Source organism: Schistocerca serialis, chromosome 2, assembly GCF_023864345.2.
Source record: "Schistocerca serialis cubense isolate TAMUIC-IGC-003099 chromosome 2, iqSchSeri2.2, whole genome shotgun sequence".
Lineage (NCBI taxonomy): Eukaryota > Metazoa > Arthropoda > Insecta > Orthoptera > Acrididae > Schistocerca > Schistocerca serialis.
Window position 1 is genome coordinate 1,046,035,921 of NC_064639.1, and position 23,821 is coordinate 1,046,059,741.

At 41.8% G+C, this 23,821-nt stretch overlaps 1 protein-coding gene and 1 non-coding gene across 9 annotated transcripts in view; one reads left to right on the top strand and one right to left on the bottom strand.

Moving 5' to 3' along the window:
• LOC126458475 (leukocyte elastase inhibitor-like) overlaps positions 1-14,574 on the bottom strand; it is a 200,202-nt gene extending 185,628 nt beyond the window's left edge. For 6 of the 8 annotated variants that reach the window (XM_050095563.1, XM_050095567.1, XM_050095564.1 and 3 more), the window contains exon 1: positions 14,401-14,573. In XM_050095563.1, coding sequence (XP_049951520.1) covers positions 14,401-14,529 — 129 coding nt within the window. In that variant the 5' untranslated portion in view covers positions 14,530-14,573. Of the gene's footprint in view, positions 1-14,400 lie in introns of all 8 variants that reach the window. The other 2 variants (XM_050095569.1, XM_050095566.1) reach the window with 2 other exon arrangements.
• Positions 14,575-20,814: 6,240 nt separating this feature from the next.
• Trnat-ugu (transfer RNA threonine (anticodon UGU)) lies at positions 20,815-20,888 on the top strand. The gene has a single exon. It is a non-coding gene; the product is annotated as a tRNA-Thr (tRNA).
• Positions 20,889-23,821: the final 2,933 nt, after the last annotated feature.

Sequence of the window (23,821 nt, forward strand, 5' to 3'; positions counted from 1 at the left end):
TGGCAGTTATAAGAGTCGAGGGACATGAAAGGGAAGCAGTGGTTGAGAAGGGAGTGAGACAGGGTTGTAGCCTCTCCCCGGTGTTGTTCAATCTGTATATTGAGCAAGCAGTAAAGGAAACTAAAGAAAAATTCGGAGTAGGTATTAAAATCCATGGAGAAGAAATAAAAACTTTGAGGTTCGCCGATGACATTGTAATTCTGTCAGAGACAGCAAAGGACTTGGAAGAGCAGTTGAACGGAATGGATAGTGTCTTGAAAGGAGGATTAAGGTGAACATCAACAAAAGCAAAACAAGGATAATGGAATGTAGTCGAATTAAGTCGGGTGATGCTGAGGGTATTAGATTAGGAAATGAGACGCTTAGAGTAGTAAAGGAGTTTTGCTACTTGGGGAGCAAAATAACTGATGATGTTCGAAGTAGAGAGGATATAAAATGTAGACTGGCAATAGGAAGAAAAGCGTTTCTGAAGAAGATAAATTTGTTAACATCGAGTTTAGATTTAAGTGTCAGGAAGTCGTTTCTGAGAGTATTTGTATGGAGTGTAGCCATGTATGGAAGTGAAACATGGACGATAAACAGTTTGGACAAGAAGAGAATAGAAGCTTTCGAAATGTGGTGCTACAGAAGAATGCTGAAGATTAGATGGGTAGATCACATAACTAATGGGGAAGTATTGAATAGGATTGGGGAGAAGAGAAGTTTGTGGCACAACTTGACTAGAAGAAGGGATCGGTTGGTAGGACATGTTCTAAGGCATCAAGGGCTCACCACTTTAGTAAGGGAGGGCAGAGTGGAGGGTAAAAATCGTAGAGGGAGACCTAGAGATGAATACACTAAACAGATTCAGAAGGATGTAGGTTGCAGTAGGTACTGGGAGATGAAGAAGCTTGCACAGGATAGAGTAGCATGGAGAGTTGCATCAAACCAGTCTCAGGACTGATGACCACAACAACAACAACAACAACAACATCCCTCAGGAGGACATACGTCAACTCTATCAGTCAATGCCAAACCGCGTAACTGCTTGCATAAGGGCCATAGGAGGACCAACGCGTTACTGGCTTTCTCAGTTTGTGATGCTCTTTCTCTCCAAAAAATCGTCCAATTTTACTGAAACCGTAACCACGCGTTTGTCTGTATATGTACATCACATCTACTGATTTTCATCCCCTTCGCATAATTCCTTCATGGTGCGTCTTTATTTTTGTCTTTTTGTTGTTGTTGTTGTTGCCTTCAGTCAAAAGACTAGTTTAATGCAGCTCTCCACACTACCCTATCCTGTGCAAGCCTCTTCAACTCCGAGTACCTACTGCAACCTACAGCCCTCTGGATCTGCTTACTGTATTCATCTCTTGGTCTCATCCCCGATTTTTACCCTCCAACGCTTCCGTCCATCACTAAATTGGTGATCCCTCGATGCTTGAGAATGTGTGTATCAACCGATCCCTACTTTTGGTCAGGTTGTATCACAAATTTCTCTACTCCCCAATTCTATCCAGTACCTCCTCATTAGTTACGTGATTTACCCGTCTAATCTTCAGCAGTCTTCTGTAGCATCATATTTCAAAAGCTTCTATTCTCTTGTTGTCTAAACTGTTTATCGTCCATGTTTCACTTCCACACATGACTACACTCCATGCAAATACTTTCAGAAAGGGCTTTCTGACACTTAAATCTATACTCGATGTTAACAAATTTCTCTTCTTCAGAAACGCTTTCCTTGCCATTGCCAGTCTACATTTTATTTCCTCCCTACTTCGGCCATCATCAGTTGTTTTGCTTCCCAAGTAGCAAAACTCATCTGCTACTTTAAGTGTCTCATGTCCACAGCATCACCTGATTTAATTCGACTTCATTCCGTTATCCTCGTTTTGCGTTTATTGATGTTAATCCTATATCCTCCTTTCAAGATACTGACCATTCCATTCAACTGCTCTTCCAAGTTCTTTCCTGTCTCTGACAAAATTGCAATTTCATCAGTAAACCTCAAAGTTTCTATTTCTTCTCCATGGACTTAAATTCCTACTCCCAATGTTTCTTTTGTTTCCTTTACTGTTTGCCCAATATACAAATTGAATAACATCGGGGATAGGCTACAGCCCTGCCTCACTTCCTTCTCAACCACTTCTTCCCTTTCGTGCCCCTCGACTCTTATAACTGCCATCTGGTTTCTGTACAAAATGCATATAACCTTTCGCTCCCTGTATTTTACCCCTGCCACCTTTAGAATTTGAAAGTGAGTATTCCAGTCAACATTGTCAAAAGCTTTCTCTAAGTCAACAAATGCTATAAACGTAGGTTTGTCTTTTCTTAGCATATCTTCTATGAGAAGTCGTAGGGTCTGTGTTCCACACATGTTCCTACATTTTTCCGAAATCCAAACTGATCTTCCCCCAGGTCGGTTTTAAGAGTTTTTCCACTCTTCTGTGAAGATTTCGTGTTAATATGTTGCAGCTATGACTTATTACACTGGTAATTTTGACACCTGTCAGCACCTGCTTTCTTTCAAATTTGGATTATTCTTCTTCAAGTATGACCGTATTTCGCCTGTCTCATACAACTTGCTCACCAGATGGAAGAGTTTTGTCATGCTTGGCTCTCCCAAAAATATCAGTAGCTCTAACGGAACGTTGTCTATTCCCGCGGCTCTGTCAAATTCTGCACGAAGTATCATATCCCCCTTCTCATCTTCCTCTACGTCCTCTCCCATTTCCATAATATTGCCTTCAAGTTCATCTATATACTCCTTCCACATTTCTGCTTTCCCTTCTTTGCTTTGGACTGGTTTTCCACCTGAGCTGTGGATATTCATACCTTTTCTCCAAAGGTCTCTTTAATTTTCCTGTGGGCAGTATCTATTTTATCACTAGTGATATATGCTTCTACATCCTTACATTTGTCCTCTAGACATTCCTGCTTAGCCATTTTGCACGTCCCGTCAATCTCATTTTTGAGACGTTTGTATTCCGTTTCGCCTGCTTCACTTACTGCATTTTTATATTTTCTCCTTTCATCAATTAAATTCAATATGTCTTGTGTTACCCATGGATTTCTATTTGTCCTCGTCTTTTTACCTACTTGATCCTCGGCTGCCTTCAATGTTTCATCTCTCAAAGCCGCCCATTCTTCTTCTATTGTACTTCTTTCCCCTGTTCTTGTTAATCGTTCCCTAATGCCCCCTCTGAAACGCTTTACAACCTCTGTTTCTTTCAGGTTATCCCGGTACCATCTCCTTAAATTCTGCCTTTTTGCAGTTTCTTGAGTTTTAATCTGCAGTTCCTAACCAATTAACTGTGGTCAGAGTCCACATCTGCCTCTAGAAATGTCTTACAATTTAAAATCTGATTCCTAAATCTCTGTCTAACCACTATACAATCAATCTGAAACCTTCCTATGTCTCCAGGTCTCTTCCACGCATACAACCTTCTCCCATGATTCTTAAACCAAGTGTTAGCTATGATTGAGTTATATTCTGTGCAAAATTCTACCAGGGGGCTTTCTCTTTCACTCGTTTCCCCCAATTCCATATTCACCTACCACTTTTCCTTCTCTTCCTTTTTCTACTATCGAATTGAAGTCCCTCATGACGTAAATTTTCGGCTCACTTAACTATCTGAATAATTTCTTTTATCTCATCATACTTTTCCTCAATCACCTCCTCATCTGCAGAGCTAGTTAGCACTTAATTTCCTCAATCTCCTCCTCATCTGCAGAGCTAGTTGGCACTTAATTTTTGTCTTAGTGTAGAAAAGGTGAGAACTGGAAGTGTTAGGGAGATAATACATAAGAGAAGGTTTAGGAAAAAAGATTAAAATGCTTACGGAGGTACACAAGATGAAGATGGACGGTAAGAGAGTAAGGGCAAGGCCAACCCCAAGGGAGAAGGAGAGAACTGAGCCAGCGTGAAGACAGAGGGCTAACTTAGTGGTAAGACCGGAGGATGGATAGATTTGTGTTCCAAGCACACCCTGCCAGTGGTGAGAAATTGTACAAGATGATGATAGAACTTATTGTCGGAGTAGCTTAAACTGAATTTGCGCCCTAGTAGTTCTAGTGCCAACTGGATTATGTCTGAAACGTTAACAGGACATTTTTAATTTATTAATTACATAGCATTTAGAAACATAATGATGTTGCTGTAACTGATTCGACAATATCAACTGCAGATGTATGGGATCTGCACAGCCCTTGAGGATAAGAGGGACCTGATTCCTGAATTGCCTTCTATCCTCTTCGCTTCGAACAATCCTGACGCAGATCTAAATCTGTTTCTGCATGTATGGCGTCATAAATCATATCATTATGTCATGGGCCAATGGCGACGCCGTGTTTTGGCAGGTTCAGTCCACCTGTTTTAACTTCTGACAAGTGTTCCCAGCAGTGTGTATAATTCTAAAGGTCCAGAAAAATGTAATCTCAACAAGAGACGCTCGCACTACCGGGAGAATTTTAAGACTGATCTGGAAATGCTTTTGAGAATTATTATCTTTAGTGGCATTCAGAGATATGATACTTGGAATCAATGATATAACAAGTGCTCCAAACGGATGATTCACCGACGCGATGTGTCAAGAAAAACTCTTGACGCACTCTACCGGAAGTGAGCAATACAAATACCTTAGTTCCCTTCCGTACCCATCCAGTAAGCCAAACGACTAACTGCGAAATCTGGGCCGTTTTGTTTCGTTTGTGTATCGATTCCGCAAAGGGTTCAGTGCGGTATGACTGAGGTCACCACAATCCACGTAACAACTTTGAGTTTATGTGGAAATCGAACCGTTCTGGAGCTTTAACTGTCAGGTAACTGTTACGTGTCTGGATAACTTATACTTATAGGTCTAAAAATTGTACCTTTGATAAGAAGAAAACAAACAGCCCTCAAATTGTGGATATTTACTATTCATTGTGTCCGTAAGACACAATTCAGTATTAGGAGAATCCTCTAGACATCTCCGAATGTTGCACGCCATCGCTATAAAGGTAGAGTTGCTTTTGAAAAAGGAAGAATGAATAAAAATTTCTCTACGACACCAAGCGCCTCGTCATCTCATGAGATAGATGTTTGACACCGTGGGTCTTTCTGTCGACGGAAGATGCAGTAATCGTTTGAGTATGAAATGGAAGATAAGAAAGTAATTTATATACGAAATGTAATAATCACTTAGGCGCGGTTATAGATAGAGCAGGTGGCAACCTTTGGTTCATTGGCAGAATACTGGAGGAATGTAATTAGTCTGAAAAGACCGCTGCTTACAAGATACTTGTGATTCTTAGAGGGTCACTCAAGTGTGTGGGTCCCATACCATAGAGGATTTTGAAACTGACCGTGTACACAGAAGGGCAACACGAACGGTCAGAGGCGTATGACTCACGGGAATGTTAAAAAACATGATTTGGCAGACGCTTGATTATAGACGGCAATAACCTGGCGAAAACTTACTTACGAAGTTTCAAGAAATACAATTAGGTGAGGGAATCGTCTAATGTATTTCAGTCTTCCCCCCTCCACCCTCCCCCTTAGCCCCCGTAGGAGTCGCGAAGGCGTGGTTACGCTAATTATACGGGGTGTTACAAAAAGGTACGGCCAAGCTTTCAGGAAACATTCCTCACACACAACGAAAGAAAATATGTTATGTGGACATGTGTCCGGAAACGCTTACTTTCCATGTTAGAGCTCATTTTATTATTTCTCTTCAAATCACATTAATCATGGAATGGAAACGCACAGCAACAGAACGTACCAGCAAGACTTCAAACACTTTGTTACAGGAAATGTTCAAAATGTCCTCCGTTAGCGAGGATACATGCATCCACCCTCCGTCTCATGGAATCCCTCATGCGCTGATGCAGCCCTGGAGAATGGCGTATTGTATCACATCCGTCCACAATACGAGCACGAAGAGTCTCTCTCTACAATTGGTACCGGGTTTGCGTAGACAAGAGTTTTCAAATGCCCCCATAAATGAAAGTCAAGAGGGTTGAGGTCAGGAGAGCGTGGAGGCCATGGGATTGGTCCGCCTATACCAATCCATCGGTCACCGAATCTGTTGTTGAGAAGCGTACGAACACTTCGACTGAAATGTGCAGGAGCTCCATCGTGCATCAACCACATGTTGTGTCGTACTTGTAAAGGCACATGTTCTGGCAGCACAGGTAGAGTATCCCGTATGAAATCATGATAACGTGCTCCATTGAGCGTAGGTGGAAGAACATGGGGCACAATCAAGACATCACCAACAATGCCTGCCCAAACGTTCACAGAAAATCTGTGTTGATGACGTGATTGCACAATTGCGTGCGGATTCTCGTCAGCCCACACATGTTGATTGTGAAAATTTACAATTTGATCAAGTTGGAATGAAGCCTCATCCGTAAAGAGAACATTTGCGCTGAAATGAGGATTGACACATTGTTGGATGAACCATTCGCAGAAATATACCCGTGGAGGCCAATCCGCTGCTGATTGTGCCTGCACACGCTGTACATGGTACGGAAACAACTGATTCTCCCGTAGCACTCTCCATACAGTGACGTGGTCAACGTTACCTTATACAGCAGCAACTTCTCTGACGCTGACATTAGGGTTATCGTCAACTGCACGAAGAATTGCCTCGTCCATTGCAGGTGTCCTCGTCGTTCTAGGTCTTCCCCAGTCGCGAGTCATAGGCTGGAATGTTCCGTGCTCCCTAAGACGCCGATCAATTGCTTCGAACGTCTTCCTGTCGGGACACCTTCGTTCTGGAAATCTGTCTCGATACAAACGTATCGCGCCACGGCTATTGCCCCGTGCTAATCCGTACATCAAATGGGCATCTGCCAACTCTGCATTTGTAAACATTGCACTGACTGCAAAACCACGTTCGTGATGAACACTAACCTGTTGATGCTACGTACTGATGTGCTTGATGCTAGTACTGTAGAGCAATTAGTCGCATGTCACCACAAGCACCGAAGTCAACATTACCTTCCTTCAATTGGGCCAACTGGCGGTGAATGGAGGAAGTACAGTATATACTGACGAAACTAAAATGAGCTCTAACATGGAAATTATGCGTTTCCGGACACATGTCCAGATAACATCTTTTCTTTATTTGTGTGTGAGGAATGTTTCCTGAAAGTTTGGCCGTACCTTTTTGTAACACCCTGTATAGATCGCACGGAGTTGCTTAGGCAGTCATCCTTCCCGCGCTCCACACGAGATTGCTGGTTAGTTCTATGTTCCATTTGAACGATTCTTTTATCGAACTGATGTAGAAATGGTGATTTTACAAGTTATGTATACACGCATTACTAATATGTATGTTATGATAATGGTAAAATAGCCACAGGTATTTTTGTGACCACTCTTTTTAATGAAGCATTTCGAAAATATCATCATCAGATTCTGAAAAGAGATTTTTACAAAGCCAATTACAAGTTGCAAGCACATTGTGCATATGTGGTACAGGCAGATGTTATACATATCTATTAAAGGAACAGACATCATACCATGTACTGAGTTAACTAAAGTGTGCCATACTGAATAGGAACTGAACATCCGTGGGCGGATAGCCAAGCAAGAAAACTAAAGTGGCCGCAAGGTGGCAGCATATCACACACAAGTAAAGGCAACGAATGGCAGAAAACGCATATAGAAAGGCAGTAATCATGGTAAAAAGCGTCATTACATACAGTTTTACATCTTGTAGTAAAAATTACAGTTAACGTAATAAAAACCCTAAAGTGCCTAGGTAGAGGTAGGGCCAATCAGAAGTGTTTCTTTAGGTTCGTGGAGTAGGTCTTTGGAAGGCACGAAATATAATGACAGGTTCAAAAATGGCTCTGAGCACTATGGGACTTAACATCTCAGGTCATCAGTCCCCTAGAACTTTAGAACTACTTAAACCTAACTAACTTGAGGACATCACACACTTCCATGCCCGAGGCAGGATTCGAACCGGCGACCGTAGCGGTCGCGCGGTTCCAGACTGAAGCGCCTAGAACCTCTCGGCCACATAATGACAGGAATAGTGAATGTACATATTGTTACACAACCGTAAAATGACACCAAACAATAATGCGTGTACACGGAAATATCATAATGTATATAAAAAGAAAAACAAACTTTCAGGATTCGTATTCCTTTCATTGTACAATTGTATGCAGACCATGGCAAAAATAAAACATAAGAAGCAAAGAATACAGCTCATAAACATAACATGAAAAAAACTGTGGAACTGGCCTGTTGTTAGTGGCCTTTTGGTGTACTAATTACATAAAAATTGGTGTGCAATGTGAGGCTGGTTATGAAGTACAATTTGTAACAATATATATCTGTCGTTCGTATTAAAATAGCTTTTCCCATACTCCTCTCTGTGAATGCACGATTAGTGTAAATATACATTTTTTCGACCTACTCATGCAAATACGCTTAAAACAAAAGCAAATTGTGGTGTAGCTTTTTTCTTATTTTAGAAATGATTTTAGGTTACATTTAAAATTTGGTGTGCTATCTGTCAGGCATTTAATGTTATTGGGCAAATGATTAAAGATTTTTTTTGCTCCATATTTAATTCATTTCTGAGCTTCAATAATGGGTAATAAGGGTAATATTTTCTTCTAGTGCTATAGGCACGGACCTCGCTGTTTTTCTCAAATCGTGGTGAATTATTTACGGCGAATTTCACTGGTGAAAATACGAGGGAGTACTGAAAAGTAACGCCTCCGAATTTTTTATGTGAAAACACTTAAAACTTTTTAAATAAAACAACTCAACATAGTCACTCCGGTGATGAACACACTTTCTCATCTAGAGGCCAATTTGTTGATGCGGTCACTGTAGAATGTTTGACTTTGTTGCCGAAACCACAACCTCACCTCCGCTTGCAGCGTTTTATCACTATCCAGGTGAAATCCTCGAAGGCGTCTTTTAAGTTTTGGAAACAGATGAAAATCGGGTTGGGTGTAAGTTGGGACTGTATGGAGGGTGTTCGACGACAGAGAACCCAAGGTGTCGGGATGTTGCAGCGCTCGTTTGTGGTCTGGCATTGTTATGCTGAAAGAGAGGGTACTCCATGTGTGGACGAGCCCTTCGAATTCAAAACTCGATTACAGCATGCTGTTTCTCGCGCACCGACATGGTTACGTTACAAATCATCATATTACACGCTACAATTTGAAGCCCTCTAGTAGTCAAGGGCTGCAAGTATGTGAACATGAATAATAAAGACGTAGAATGTTAAAAGCGTTACTTTTATTTACACAGCTTTTAAAGTTTTCACATAAAAATTTCGGATGTATTACTTTTCAGCACGTTCTCGTTTGTATTGTGACGCCACAGATAAAATGCCTGGCCCCTAGAAGCGGTACCTACACGATCTCTGTGGGTGAACAACAGATATTATTCTTATAGTTCGCTTTTGTGCAATCAGTACTTTCTAAGTGGTGAGTTACCCCAGAAAATTGTTCCATGAGACATAATTGTCTGCAAATATTAAGCCAGGTTAATTTGTATGTTTCCAAGATCAGCAATTATTTGAAGAGCAAAAGTAGATGAACTTAACTGTTTGAGAAGCTCAATAATATGCTTCTTCCCAGTTCAAGTTTTCTTTAATGTGCACACCCAAAAATTTGGAGCATTCTAATCTATTTACTGACACCTGCTCATGTGCTATGTCAATTGTTGCTACGACGGTTTGTTGCACAGAATTGAACATACTTTTTTTTAATTTATGCAGAAAGAATTTCCAGAGAATCACTTAATAATTCTTTCGAAAGCGTAATTTGCAATGTCTTCTGTTGATTTTCTCTAATGGGATTTATTGTAACACTAATATCGACTGCAAAAAGTACTAACTCTGCTTGTTAAGTGCTAAGTGGAAGGTCATTCACAAATATAACGGAACGAAACCCTAATATATGATGGTTCAATATCTACTGTCCTCTTTCATGCATAAAATAACGATTTGCACAATACGTATGTAGATGTAGTACCACTTTGCAAGTGGGAACAGGGAAAATTTCTCCACGACAGCAATCGCCTCATTATCACTGGAGAAAGATATTTGACAATATGGTTATCTCTGTAGGCGGAAGATGCAGAGGTCGTTCGTAGTCGCGCTGGAAGGAAGGAAGAGTGGGATTATACGTCCCGTTGGCGACGACGCCATTACAGACAGAACAAACGCTCCAAGGGTACGTCCTTTACAAAAGGACCATCTCTATATTCGACTTAAGTTACTTTCGGAAATCTGGATGCGCAGACTTCTGTATGCGCCACCTTGCTCGATAATAAGGACGAGTCTTGTTAACTTCTTTGCGTTTCTAGCGAAATAACATGGGAAGGAGAAACTAAATAGTGTGAAAACTTCCAAAAATTTGGTTCAGACATCAATAAAAGATTTAAATGGAGAAAACACAGAACAGTGTTTCTTGAACTAATATAGTAGCTTTTGCTTTTTGTACCAATGAAGAAGGCTGAAGATTAGATGGGTAGATCACATAACTAATGAGGAGGTATTGAACAGAAATTGGGAGAAGAGGAGTTTGTGGCACAACTTCACTAGAAGAAGGGATCGGTTGGTAGGACATGTTCTGAGGCATCAAGGGATCACCAATTTAGTACTGGAGGCCAGCGTGGAGGGTAAAAATCGTAGAGGGAGACCAAGAGATGAATACACTAAGCAGATTCAGAAGGATGTAGGCTGCAGTAGGTACTGGGAGATGAAGAAGCTTGCACAGGATAGAGTAGCATGGAGAGCTGCATCAAACCAGTCTCGGGACTGGAGACCACAACAACAACAACACCAGTGAATTCTTAAAGAAAAGAGAAATCATTAAGTCAATACGTTTAGGCTTTTCAGTCGTTAGTACATTTGGAGACTATAGACAGGTATGAATATTATCGAACTAACTGTTCAATAAGTCATGGTTGCAAGATACTAATACGAATTATTTACAGAAGAATGAGAAAACTGGTAGCAGCCTACTTCGGGAAAGTTCAATTTGGATTCTGCAGAAATGAGGGCAAACGCGTAGCAATACTGACTCTACGACTTATCTTAGAAGATAGGTTAAGGAAAGGCACAAATACTTTTATACACTATGTGATCAAAGGTATCCGGACACCTGGCTGAAAATGACTTACAAGTTCGTGGCGCCCTCCATCGGTAATGCTGGAATTCAGTATGGTGTTGACCCACCCTTAGCCTTGATAACAGCTTTCACTCTCGCAGGCATACGTTCAATCAGGTGCCGGAAGGTTTCTTGAGGAATGGCAGCCCATTCTTTACGGAGTGCTGCACTGAGGAGAGGTGTCGATGTCGGTCGGTGACACCTGGCACGAAGTCGGCGTTCCAAAACATCCCAAAGGTGTTCTATAGGATTGAGGTCACGACTCTGTGCAGCACAGTCCATTACAGGGATGTTATTGTCCTGTAACCACTCCACCACAGGCCGTGCATTATGACCAGGGGCTCGGTCGTGTTGAAAGATGCAGACGCCATCCCCGAATTTCTCTTCAACCGTGGCAAGCAAGTAGGTGCTTAAAACATCAGTGTAGGCCTGTGCTGTGATAGTGCCCCGCAAAACAACAAGGGGTGCAAGCCCCCTCCATGAAAAGCAAGACCACACCATAACACCACAGCCTCTGAATTTTTCTGTTGGCACTACACACGCTGGCAGATTACGTTCACCGGGCATTCGCCATACCCACACGCTGCCATCGGATCGCCACATTGTGTACCGTGATTCGTTACTCCACACAACGCTTTTCCACTGTTCAATCGTCCAAAGTTTAAGCTCCTTACGCCAAGCGAGGCGTCGTTTGGCATTTACAGGTGTGATGTGTGGCTTATGAGCAGCCGCTCGACCGTGAAATCCTAGTTTCCTCACCTCCCGCCTAACTGTCATAGTACCTGCAGTGGATCCTGATGCAGTTTGGAATTCCTGTGTGATAGTCTGGATAGATGTCTGCCTATTACGACCCTCTTCAACTGTTGGCGGTCTCTGTCAGTCAACAGACGAGGTCGGCTTGTACGCTTTTGTGCTGTACGTGTCCCTACACGTTTCCACTTCACTATCACATCGGAAACAGTGTACTTATGGATGTTTAGGAGTGTGGAAATCTCGCGTACAGACGTATGACACAAGTGACACACAATCACCTGGCCACGTTCGAAGACCGTGAGTTCCGTGGAGCGCCCTATTTTGCTCCCTCAAGATGTCTAATGACTAACGAGGTCGCTGATATGGAGTACCTGGCAATCAGGTGGCAGTACAATGCTTCTTATATGAAAAAAAGTATGTTTTGGGGGTGTCCGGATACTTTTGATCACATAGTGTATCATTTGCAGGCTTAGAGCAAGCTTTTGACAATGTTGAGCTGGAATACTCTGTTTCGAATTCTGAAGGGGGCAGGGGTTAAATACAGGGAGCGAAAGGCTCTTTACAATTTGTACAGAAACCAGATGGCAGTTATAAGAGTCAAGGGACATGAAAGGGAAGCAGTGGTTTGGAAGGGAGCGAGACAGGGTTGTAGCTTATCACCGATGTTATTCAAGTAAAGGAAACAAAAGAAGAATTTGGAGTAGGAATTAAAATCCATGGAGAAGAAATAAAAACTTTGAGGTTCGCCGATGACATTGTAATTCTCTCAGAGCCCGCATCTCGTGGTCGTGCGGTAGCGTTCTCGCTTCCCACGCCCGGGTTCCCGGGTTCGATTCCCGGCGGGGTCAGGGATTTTCTCTGCCAAGTGATGGCTGGGTGTTATGTGATGTCCTTAGGTTAGTTAGGTTTAAGTAGTTCTAAGTTCTAGGGGACTATGGCCATAGATGTTAAGTCCCATAGTGCTCAGAGCCATTTGAACCATTTGAATTCTGTCAGAGACAGCAAAGGACCTGGAAGAGCAGCTGACCGGAATGGACAGTGTCTTGAAAGGAGGATATAAGATGAACATCAACAAAAGCAAAACGAGGATAATGGAATGTAGTCGAATTAAATCGGGTGATGCTGAGGGAATTAGATTAGGAAATGAGACACTTAAAGTAGTAAAGGAGTTTTGCTATTTAGGGAGTAAAATAACTGAGATGGTCGAAGTAGAGAGGATATAAAATATAGACCTGCAATGGCAAGGAAAGCGTTTCTGAAGAAAAGAAATTTGTTAACATCGAGTATAGATTTAAGTGTCAGGACGTCGTTTCTGAAAGTATTTGTATGGAGTGTAGCCATGTATGGAAGTGAAACGTGAACGATAAATAGTTTAGACAAAAAGAGAGTACAAGCTTTTGAAATGTGTTGCTACAGAATAATGCTGAAGATTAGATGGGTAGATCACATAACTAATGAGGAGGTATTGAATAGAATTGGAAAGAGAAAGTTGTGGCACAACTTGACTAGAAGAAGGGATCGGTTGGTAGGACATATTCTGAGGCAATTTAGTACTGGAGGGCAGCGCGGAGGGTAAAAATCGTAGAGGGAGACCAAGAGATGAATACATTAAACAGATTCAGAAGGATGTAGGTTGCAGTAGATACTGGGAGTTGAAGAAGCTTGCACAGGATAGAGTAGCATGGAGAGCTGCATCAAACCAGTCTCAGGACTGAAGACCACAACAACAACAACAACAGCCTTGCAGTATATAAAATTGGCGCATAAATTTCCATATAAATAAGCCAACTTGATTCAGAGTAAGTATTAATGTCCGTAGTTACAGTTTTAGAAGAAATAGTGGCGTTCGTTACTTATCACCAACTTGCCTTTGGCTCAAAATGAAGTGAATTACGCGAGAATGAAAAAATTCATCATTTATCCAGTGTTGCGACGAACAGGAAAATTCGTCTTAACTGGAAAAAGAAAATGTCCGTTTTGGGAAATTCCGTCCAATTCACAGACCTTTCTACAAATTTGTGTAACAATGTGATCAATCTGGTTGATTTTATCATATTTTTCATAACATTATATATTAATCTGTACGCGAGCTAGATATCTGTAAATGAGTTAAATATTTGGAGGCCTAAATGTTTTTTTCAAAACAAGACGATGTACTTTGCTTAAGATTCATGAAACACGTGACTAAAGTCACTACGCAAACCTAGTCTTAGACTCATCTAAATGAGATTAAATTATGGACAGTGTTGATGCTGATGTGACTGACATCTGATCACAGACACATTCAACATTTTCCGCAAGATTATTTTAACTAATTATGGCTCTTCAACTAATAACTTACATTGGCAACTCATATTCGAGCCTACTTGTCTGTTCGCTGAAGAATCTTTCAAGTCAACAAAAATAGTGTCTCATTCACGTATAAAATTCCGGTCCAACGGTTACATGAACTGACTTCCTGTATATACGCAGTTATTCGTTACAATGTGATGAGACACCACATTCGTGGAAATAAATTAATACTGATTTTACCAGACTAATGTTGCAGGTGGCAGCATCGCGAAAGCAGTAGGGTGAAGACGTCTCTTGGTTAATTCCACCAACGCCATTTAAATACGTGTGGACTGCTACCAAAAGAAGCACTTTGCCCAAGAAAGTCATAGTGTACTCCAGTCCTTGTTTCAGTCCGTTGTGATACCCGCCTTATTACCGTATTAATATCTGAAATAACGTTCACTCCATTAAAACAAAAATTAAGCAATATAAATGGTAGTTAAATTATAAGATTCTCTATATCTCTTTTCTCTCTAGCTTTAAGAGATATACTACTGGCCATTAAGATTGCTACACCAAGAAGAAATGCGGATGATAAACGGGTATTCATTGGACAAACAAATTATACTAGAGCTGCCATGCGATTACATTTTCACGCAATTTGGGTGCAAAGATCGTGAGAAATCGGTACTGAGAACCACCTCTGGCCGTAATAATGGCCTTGATACGCCTGGGCATTGAGTCAAATAGAGTTTGGATGGCGTGTACAGGTACAGCTGCCCATGCAGCTTCAACACGATACCACAGTTTGTCAAAAGTAGTGACTGGCGTATTGTGACGAGCCAGTTGCTCGGCCACCATTGACCAGACGTTTTCTATTGCTGGAGATCTGTAGAATGTGCTGGATAGGGCAGCAGTCGAACATTTTCTGTATCCAGAAAGGCCCGTACAGGACCTGCAACATGCGGTCGTGCATTACCCTGTTGAAGTGTAGGGTTTCGCAGGGATCGAATGAAGGGTAGAGCCACGGGTCGTAACATATCTGAATTGTAACGTCCACTGTTCAAAGTGCCGTCAATGCGAACAAGAGGTGACCGAGACGTGTAACTAATGGCACCCCATACCATCACGCCGGGTGATACGCCAGTATGGCGATGACGAATACACGCTTCCAATGTGTGTTCACCACTATGTCACCAAACACGGATGCGACCATCATGATGCTGTAAACAGAACCTGGATTCATCCGAAAAAATGACGGTCTGCCATTCGTGCACCCAGGTTCGTCGTTGAGTACACCATCGCAGGCGCTCCTGTCTGTGATGCAGCGTCAAGGGTAACTGCAGCCTTGGTCTCCGAGCTGATAGTCCATGCTGCTGTAAATGTCGTCGAACTGTTCGTGCAGATGGTTGTTGTCTTGCAAACGTCCCCATCTGTTGACTCAGGGATCGAGATGTGGCTGCACGATCCGTTACAGCCATGCGGATTAAATGCCTGTCATCTCGACTTCTAGTGATACGAGGCCGTTGGGATCAAGCACGGGCTTCCTTATTACCCTCCTGAACCCACCGATTCCATATTCTGCTAACAGTCATTGGATCTCGACCAACGCGAGCAGCAATGTCGCGATATGATAAACCGCATTCGCGATAGGCTACAATCCGACCTCTATCAAAGTCGGAAACGTGATGGTACGCATTTCTCCTCCTTACACAAGGCACCACAACAACGTTTTACCAGGCAACGCCGGTCAACTGCTGTTTGTGTATGAGAAATCGGTTGGAAACTTTCCCCGTGTCAGCACGTTGTAGATGTCGCCACCGGCGCCAACCTTGTGTGAATGCTCTGAAAAGCTAATCATTTGTATATCACAGCATCTTCTTCCTGTCGGTTAAAATTTCGCGTCTGTAGCACGACATCTTCGTGGTGTAGCAATTTTAATTGCCAGTAGTGTAATTTGGTTATAAAAACCATTTTTTGACATTCCGTAGATAGTGTAACCAGTCATCTGTCACAAACTTCTACATCTACATGTAAACACAGGGTGGCTACAATTAAACTTTCACTGCTTGAGAGTTCCCCCACGAAAAGTAGTGATCGGAGAAGAATGTGAAATTTGCAAGGATATGCGGAAGAGAAATGACGAATAAAGCATTGAAAGAGTCACATTTTAATTTCCACGTGTGAGGACAACACTTGTTAATTGCCTATCACGTTTACGTTCCAGATTACAAACGTTGCTCAATGTGGCGACCATATCCGCATCCAGACAGCCTGGAACGGCGCTAGCACTTTTCGGATGGTAAACGCAGGGCTTAATTTCTGCCGTAACGGCTTTCCGGCACCTCGCAGAATTTTTCTTTTATTTACTGTAACAAGTCGGCACCGGAGATTTACAACAGTACAAGTGTATTAAATGGCAATGCCCGTATACAGGGTGTTTCAAAAATGACCGGTATATTTGAAACGGCAATAAAAACTAAACGAGCAGCGATAGAAATACACCGTTTGTTGCAATATGCTTGGGACAACAGTACATTTTCAGGCGGACAAACTTTCGAAATTACAGTAGTTACAATTTTCAACAACAGATGGCGCTGCAAGTGATGTGACAGATATAGAAGACAACGCAGTCTGTGGGAGCGCCATTCTGTACGTCGTCTTCCTGCTGTAAGCGTGTGCTGTTCACAACGTGCAAGTGTGCTGTGGACAACATGGTTTATTCCTTAGAACAGAGGATTTTTCTGGTGTTGGAATTCCACCGCCTAGAACACAGTTTTGTTGCAACAAGACGAAGTTTTCAACGGAGGTTTAATGTAACCAAAGGACCGAAAAGCGATACAATAAAGGATCTGTTTGAAAAATTTCAACGGACTGGGAACGTGACGGATGAACGTGCTGGAAAGGTAGGGCGACAGCGTAAGGCAACCACAGAAGGCAACGCGCAGCTAGTGCAGCAGGTGATCCAACAGCGGCCTCGGGTTTCCGTTCGCCGTGTTGCGGCTGCGGTCCAAATGACGCCAACATCCACGTATCGTCTCATGCGCCAGAGTTTACACCTCTATCCATACAAAATTCAAACGCGGCAACCCCTCAGCGCCGCTACCATTGCTGCACGAGAGACATTCGCTAACGATATAGTACACAGGATTGATGACGGCGATATGCATGTGGGCAGCATTTGGTTTACTGACGAAGCTTATTTTTACCTGGATGGCTTTGTCAATAAACAGAACTGGCGCATATGGGGAACCGAAAAGCCCCATGTTGCAGTCCCATCGTCCCTGCATCCTCAAAAAGTACTGGTCTGGGCCGCCATTTCTTCCAAAGGAATCATTGGCCCATTTTTCAGATCCGAAACGATTACTGCATCACGCTATCTGGACATTCTTCGTGAATTTGTGGCGGTACAAACTGCCTTAGACGACACTGCGAACACCTCGTGGTTTATGCAAGATGGTGCCCGGCCACATCGCACGGCCGACGTCTTTAATTTCCTGAATGAATATTTCGATGATCGTGTGATTGCTTTAGGCTATCCGAAACATACAGGAGGCGGCGTGGATTGGCCTCCCTATTCGTCAGACATGAACCCCTGTGACTTCTTTCTGTGGGGACACTTGAAAGACCAGGTGTACCGCCAGAATCCAGAAACAATTGAACAGCTGAAGCAGTACATCTCATCTGCATGTGAAGCCATTCCGCCAGACACGTTGTCAAAGGTTTCGGGTAATTTCATTCAGAGACTACGCCATATTATTGCTACGCATGGTGGATATGTGGAAAATATCGTACTATAGAGTTTCCCAGACCGCAGCGCCTTCTGTTGTTGAAAATTGTAACTACTGTAATTTCGAAAGTTTGTCTGCCTGAAAATGTACTGTTGTCGCAAGCATATTGCAACAAACGGTGTATTTCTATCGCTGCTCGTTTAGTTTTTACTGCCGTTTCAAATATACCGCTCATTTTTGAAACACCCTGTAAATAGCCGATGCGCTCGCACCTATGAACGTGACAGTGGGTTCCCAACGCCGTGCGATGGGCAAGGGCATGGCCGGGGTACGGTGTGTGTGTGTGTGTGTGTGTGTGTGTGTGTGTGTGTGTGTGTGAGTGCAGTATATCCAAGATAAGCTGAGCTTCGTTGTTCGATGAATAATCAAAATGGCCTTTTTATGGCTTCTAACTCTTCCTACATTCAAAGGAGTGGTCTTTGATCAGATCTAGTAGCATTGTGATGCCTCCTGTAATGTACAGTAGCGGAAATCAGTATAAAGGCAGGGTTTCACGAAAGTAGTAACATAGTGTCTGAAGCATACAGGTATCGAATTTACCGTGAAAGTAGTAGCTACATATAAAACATAAACAATCATGACGGAATTACGAAGTTTCTTTCATTACACGCGTAACAAAATAAGGCGTTTGTGTTTCTTGATGGAAATTCGTATAACGGCACTTACTGTCATGTTGTATTATTGTATTGTTAGTACTTTGGCCTGTTCTTCCCAATCACATCAAAAATTCTCTTCAGTATTGATTTTGTTAGGGTTTGTAGTTCTTGCAGCGAAATTGCCGCCTATCTTTTCGTATCGCCCTTTTCAGCTCACCTACGACCTAAAATTGCCTTCCATTGAGATAAATGTGCTTTGAAAGTGTTCCACAAAGTTTTACCACGGGTTTCAAATCCGGACTACTTGCAGGCCAGGACAAGACATCGATATCTTTTATCTTAAAACCACTTTTTGGTTCTAGCAGAACCAGACACAGATGCATTATCTTGTTGAAACATCAGACTTTTGTCGGCTAGGTCCTCATGCATTCAAACCAATTCTATTTCAAGCACCTCATTCTACTGTTCAGCCAAGCAATGCGTGACTTATCTTTAGCAAGGAAGGCTGCCCAAATCATAGTACTTCCACCACCAAAATTTCTCCTCTTTCTTACCTGCTGCTCTATTCTCATATCATGCTAATAATACTGAAATCCATCCTGCCCTCTAAATAACTTCTTGTCATCATCCCGTTCTGAAGTCCATGACATATATTTTTCAGCAAACTACACTCTCGCCTGTTTATGGTTCGACGTTAATAAAGGTTTCTGCAGTCGTTTCTTGACTGCAAGATGTTTGTCATGTGACAAAATTTTTCGTACACATCTGGTAGTTACTGGCAATTGTAAATCAGCAACAAGCTGAGAAGAATAACAGTTTTGGCTCTTTTTTTTTGCCCAAAATAACCCTTTACATGCCTCATATTATTCTCTGTTTTGCTAGTATTTTCCGTTCTGTCCACATCTAGCGACCAGTCTAACGAAATTATCAATCACTGTACTTGAGCAATTAACATTCTTAGCAATTTGACGGTTAGAGACTCCCATCTCCTTGCATGTACCGATTTTTGCTTTTTCATCACATGACAACAGTTTTCCCCGTTGCACTGTCACAATCGTGGCTTATGTACATAACATTCACTGTCACTAATGGTCATGTTTCATATATGCAGTAAAGGCATGTACGTACACCTAACACCGCACATAACAGATTGTCTTTGTACTAAGTTCCAACCTCTGCCACCTGAATCGTTGATATCTTGCTACATACTGTTCTACTGTCATCAAACGCGATACAGTTTGACTGCATTTGTCGCTGCACTGGATTTCATACCATTACATATATATACAGCGTGCATAACTATTCCAATCAACAATGTTAATTTTCCTGCAAACATCCATGTCGTTATACTGATTTCCATTACTGTATGTCAATGGAAAATAAATAACCTTATGAGGGTCTGAAATGAGCGTCTGCATAATGCGCTGTCACGAAACTACTTCTCTTCCGTGTCGTAATTTGTGGCATAGCTGCTGATCATAGTCTTCTACTTTCAAATTAATGCGAGCCTACTCATTTTACCTCTTGTTGACTAGCGTTCAAAGTATGTCTGCTTAACTAAATAATTTTGTGGCTCGCAACAAGAAAATGTATATCTGTAGGGGTTAAGTTATAAAAAGTGCAAAAATGCCTGATATTTCTTATTCGACTGGTTACATTTTACACTATCACATAAAAATAAGAGACGTACCAAGAATGAATTATCAGAATGGCAGGCAAATCAGTAGATGTGATGTGCACGTATAAGCGAACAAATGGTTACAGGTTAAAAAAATTAGATGATTTCAAAAAAATCGTTCAAATGGCTCTGAGCACTATGGGACTTAACTTCTGAGGTCATCAGTCCCCTAGAACTTAGAACTACCTAAACCTAACTAACCTAAGGACATAACTTAACCCCTACAGATTTACATTTTCTTGTTGCGAGCCACAAAACTATTTAGTTAAGCGGACATACTTTGAACGCTAGTCAACAAGAGGTAAAATGAGTAGGCTCGCATTAATTTGAAAGTGGAAGACTATGATCAGGACATATACTAAGATGGTATCTGTTCTTTCGGACATGTATATATATAGTTAAGACTCACCGGCCACTTGACCATCTTCTTCTTCTGTGCGAATGCACAAACAGTGCCCGAACTCTTACGGGAATCGGCAACGCGCCGCGAGTAATGAGTATAATGGGCGGGGGCACTACGAATGTAGTGCGGGACAATACGCTGAGAATGTGGGTTTCACGGGAGGCGTGCCAGAGATAAATCCCTGCAGTCGCACTATCCTCTGTGTCCTCGGTGGCTCAGATGGATAGAGCGTCTGCCATGTAAACAGGAGGTCCCGGGTTCGAGTCCCGGTCGGGGCACACATTTTCATCTGTCCCCGTTTATGTAGTCAACGCCTGTAAGCAACTAAGGGCGTTCATTTCATTGTAATTTCATTCTAACGAGCTGCATGGTCACCGATGGTATCTGTTCTTTCGGATACCATCTTAGTATACATTATGATCCAACCGTTACTTAAACAACCATTTGATCACAGTAAAAGGACAACCACAACTGAGACATTGTGTGCGTAATACTCTTCTGTCTTAGAATCATGTGTCTATTTAATTCATTGAGCACTTATTTCCTACAAAAATTCCAAGAGTCTAGTTTATAGGGAAATACTGACGATTGTTTACAGTATTTGTCATATTTTGTGTTTCCACAATTACAGTTATTCATCTCTATTTATTTACACTGATGTAACAGTTACATTGCGCAATGTGGTTCAAATGCTTGCTCTTTGATGAACTTGACAGGAAAACTGGAAAGGTGAGTGAGCTTACAGGTAACAGTTGCCACAAACTGCTGCTGTATTGAAGTATCAGCATATTGGACAGCAAATAAGTGCTACAGACAGCTGATCAATGAACTATAGAGCAATTTACAGTTATAGGCATTTGGATAAAAAAATTTATAACACTAAGAAAATTTTAAAAAAAGTTATTCACGAGTGGTAGAATAGGATGCTGTTTAAAACTGATAAGGCTTTAACATGAAATTCCATGTATTTACTGGTCACTGTATCAATATTAACGAAGAAAGCTTTGCTAAAACTTTGTCCAAGAGCTCCATTGAAAACACAAAACTCTTTGATGACTAAAAGAATTAAAAGTAAACAGCAAACATGAAAAAGGTGTGATACACTATGTGATCAAAAGTATCTGGACACCTGACTGACAATGACTTAAAAGTCAGTGGCGCCCTCCATCGGTAATGCTGGAATTCAGTATGGTGTTGGCCCACCCTTAGCCTTGATGACAGCTTCCACTCTCGCAGGCATAAGTTCAATCAGGTGCTGGAAGCCTTCTTGGGGAATGACAACCCATTCTTCACGGAATGCTGCACTGAGGAGAGGTATCGATGTCGGTCGGTGAGACCTGGCACGAAGTCGACGTTCCAAAACATCCCAAAGGTGCTCTATAGGATTCAGGTCAGGACTCTGTGCAGCCCAGTCCATTACAGGGATGTTATTGTCATGTAACCACTTCGCCACAGTCCGTGCATTATGAACAGGTGCTCGGTCGTGTTGAAAGATGCAATCCCCATCCCCGAACTGCTCTTCAACAGTGGGAAGCAAGTAGGTGCTTAAAACATCAGTGTAGGCCTGTGCTGTGATAGTGCCACGTAAAACAACAAGGAGTGCAAGCCGCGTCCATGAAAAACACTGCCACACCATAACACCACCGCCTCCAAATTTTACTGTTGGCACTATACACACTGGCAGATGACGTTCACCAGGCATTTGCCATACCCACATCCTGCCATCGGATCGCCACGTTGTGTACCGTGATTCGTCACTCCACACAACGTTTTCCACTGTTAAGTCGTCCAACGTTTCCACTCCTTACACCAAGCGAGGCGTCGATTGGCATTTACCGGAGTGATGTGAGGCTCTGAGCAGCCGCTCGACCATGAAATCCAAGTTTTCTCACCTCCCGCCAAACTGTCATAGAACTTGAAGAGGATCCTGATGCAGTTTGGAATTCCTGTGTGATAGTCTGGATAGATGTCTGTCTATTAGACATTACGACTCTCTTCAACTGTCAGCGGTCTCTATCAATCAACAGACGAGGTCGGCCTGTACACTTTTGTGCTGTACGTCTCCATTCACGTTTCCACTTCACTATCACATCGGAAAAAGTGGACCTACGGATGTTTAGGAGTGTGGAAACTTCACGTACAGACGTATGACACTAGTGACATCGTATCACCTGACCACGTTCAAAGTCCGTGAGTTTCGCGATGCACCCATTCAGCTCTCTCACAATGTCTAAAGACTACTGAGGTCGCTGATATGGAGTACCTGGCAGTAGTTGGCAGTGTAATGCGCCTAATATGAAAAACGTATGTTTTCTGGAGTATCCGGATACTTTTCATCACATAGTGTATGTTCAAAATGTTATTGAAAGGTGCAGAAATAGTCAATTAAGAAATTAATAAGGTTGATAACATATTTACAGCAACATGTATTTAAGAGGCAAGAGAACAAGACAATATACACGGTAGTATCACCATTAAACAAAATAATTATACTGTGAATTGTTATACAGGTTGGTACGTATTTTTAATTACCTTCCAGAGAGAAAAAATATGGCCAAATAGTGCAAAGTAAGAAGCAAGGGTGTAAACTGAAAACGTCATTCCATCAACATATAATTAAGTAAAAGAACTAGCAATAGTAAACTCTGAAAGTAATAATACTTTGAAATTTCTCAAAAATTCTGAATGCAGTTCTAAAGAGGTGTTCTAAATTTATGAGTTAGTATAGAAAGACTTCACAGATGAGTTAAAATGTGACACTGCTGGACAATTTTGTAACTACTATAGCTGGTAAGAAATAATTATCATTCAGTTTCCTTACGAATTTTTTTTTCCAGAAACTTTGAGAAATTAATGTACTCAAAGTAAATTAATATACACGTTATATCACAGTTTGGTTTCGAAAAGAGTTACTTTATTTCCTCGCCAAATATAATAAACCTTGTTGAACAACATTCTAACACTTTTTACTTTTGTAATTTATCAAAAGTAGTTGACTGTATAGATCACGATAATCTCTTAGAAATGCTTAAATCGATTCCACAGGGTTATATTTTGCATCAATGTCAGTTCATTATACACTATTGATCGTTAAAATTGTAACACCTGGAAGCGCAGCAAATAACGAACTTTTTCTTTTTGTGCAAGTATAGCATAGCCTGGGAAAGGTGGTTCATATAATCAATACTACTAAATGAAAGGCTGTTTGTAT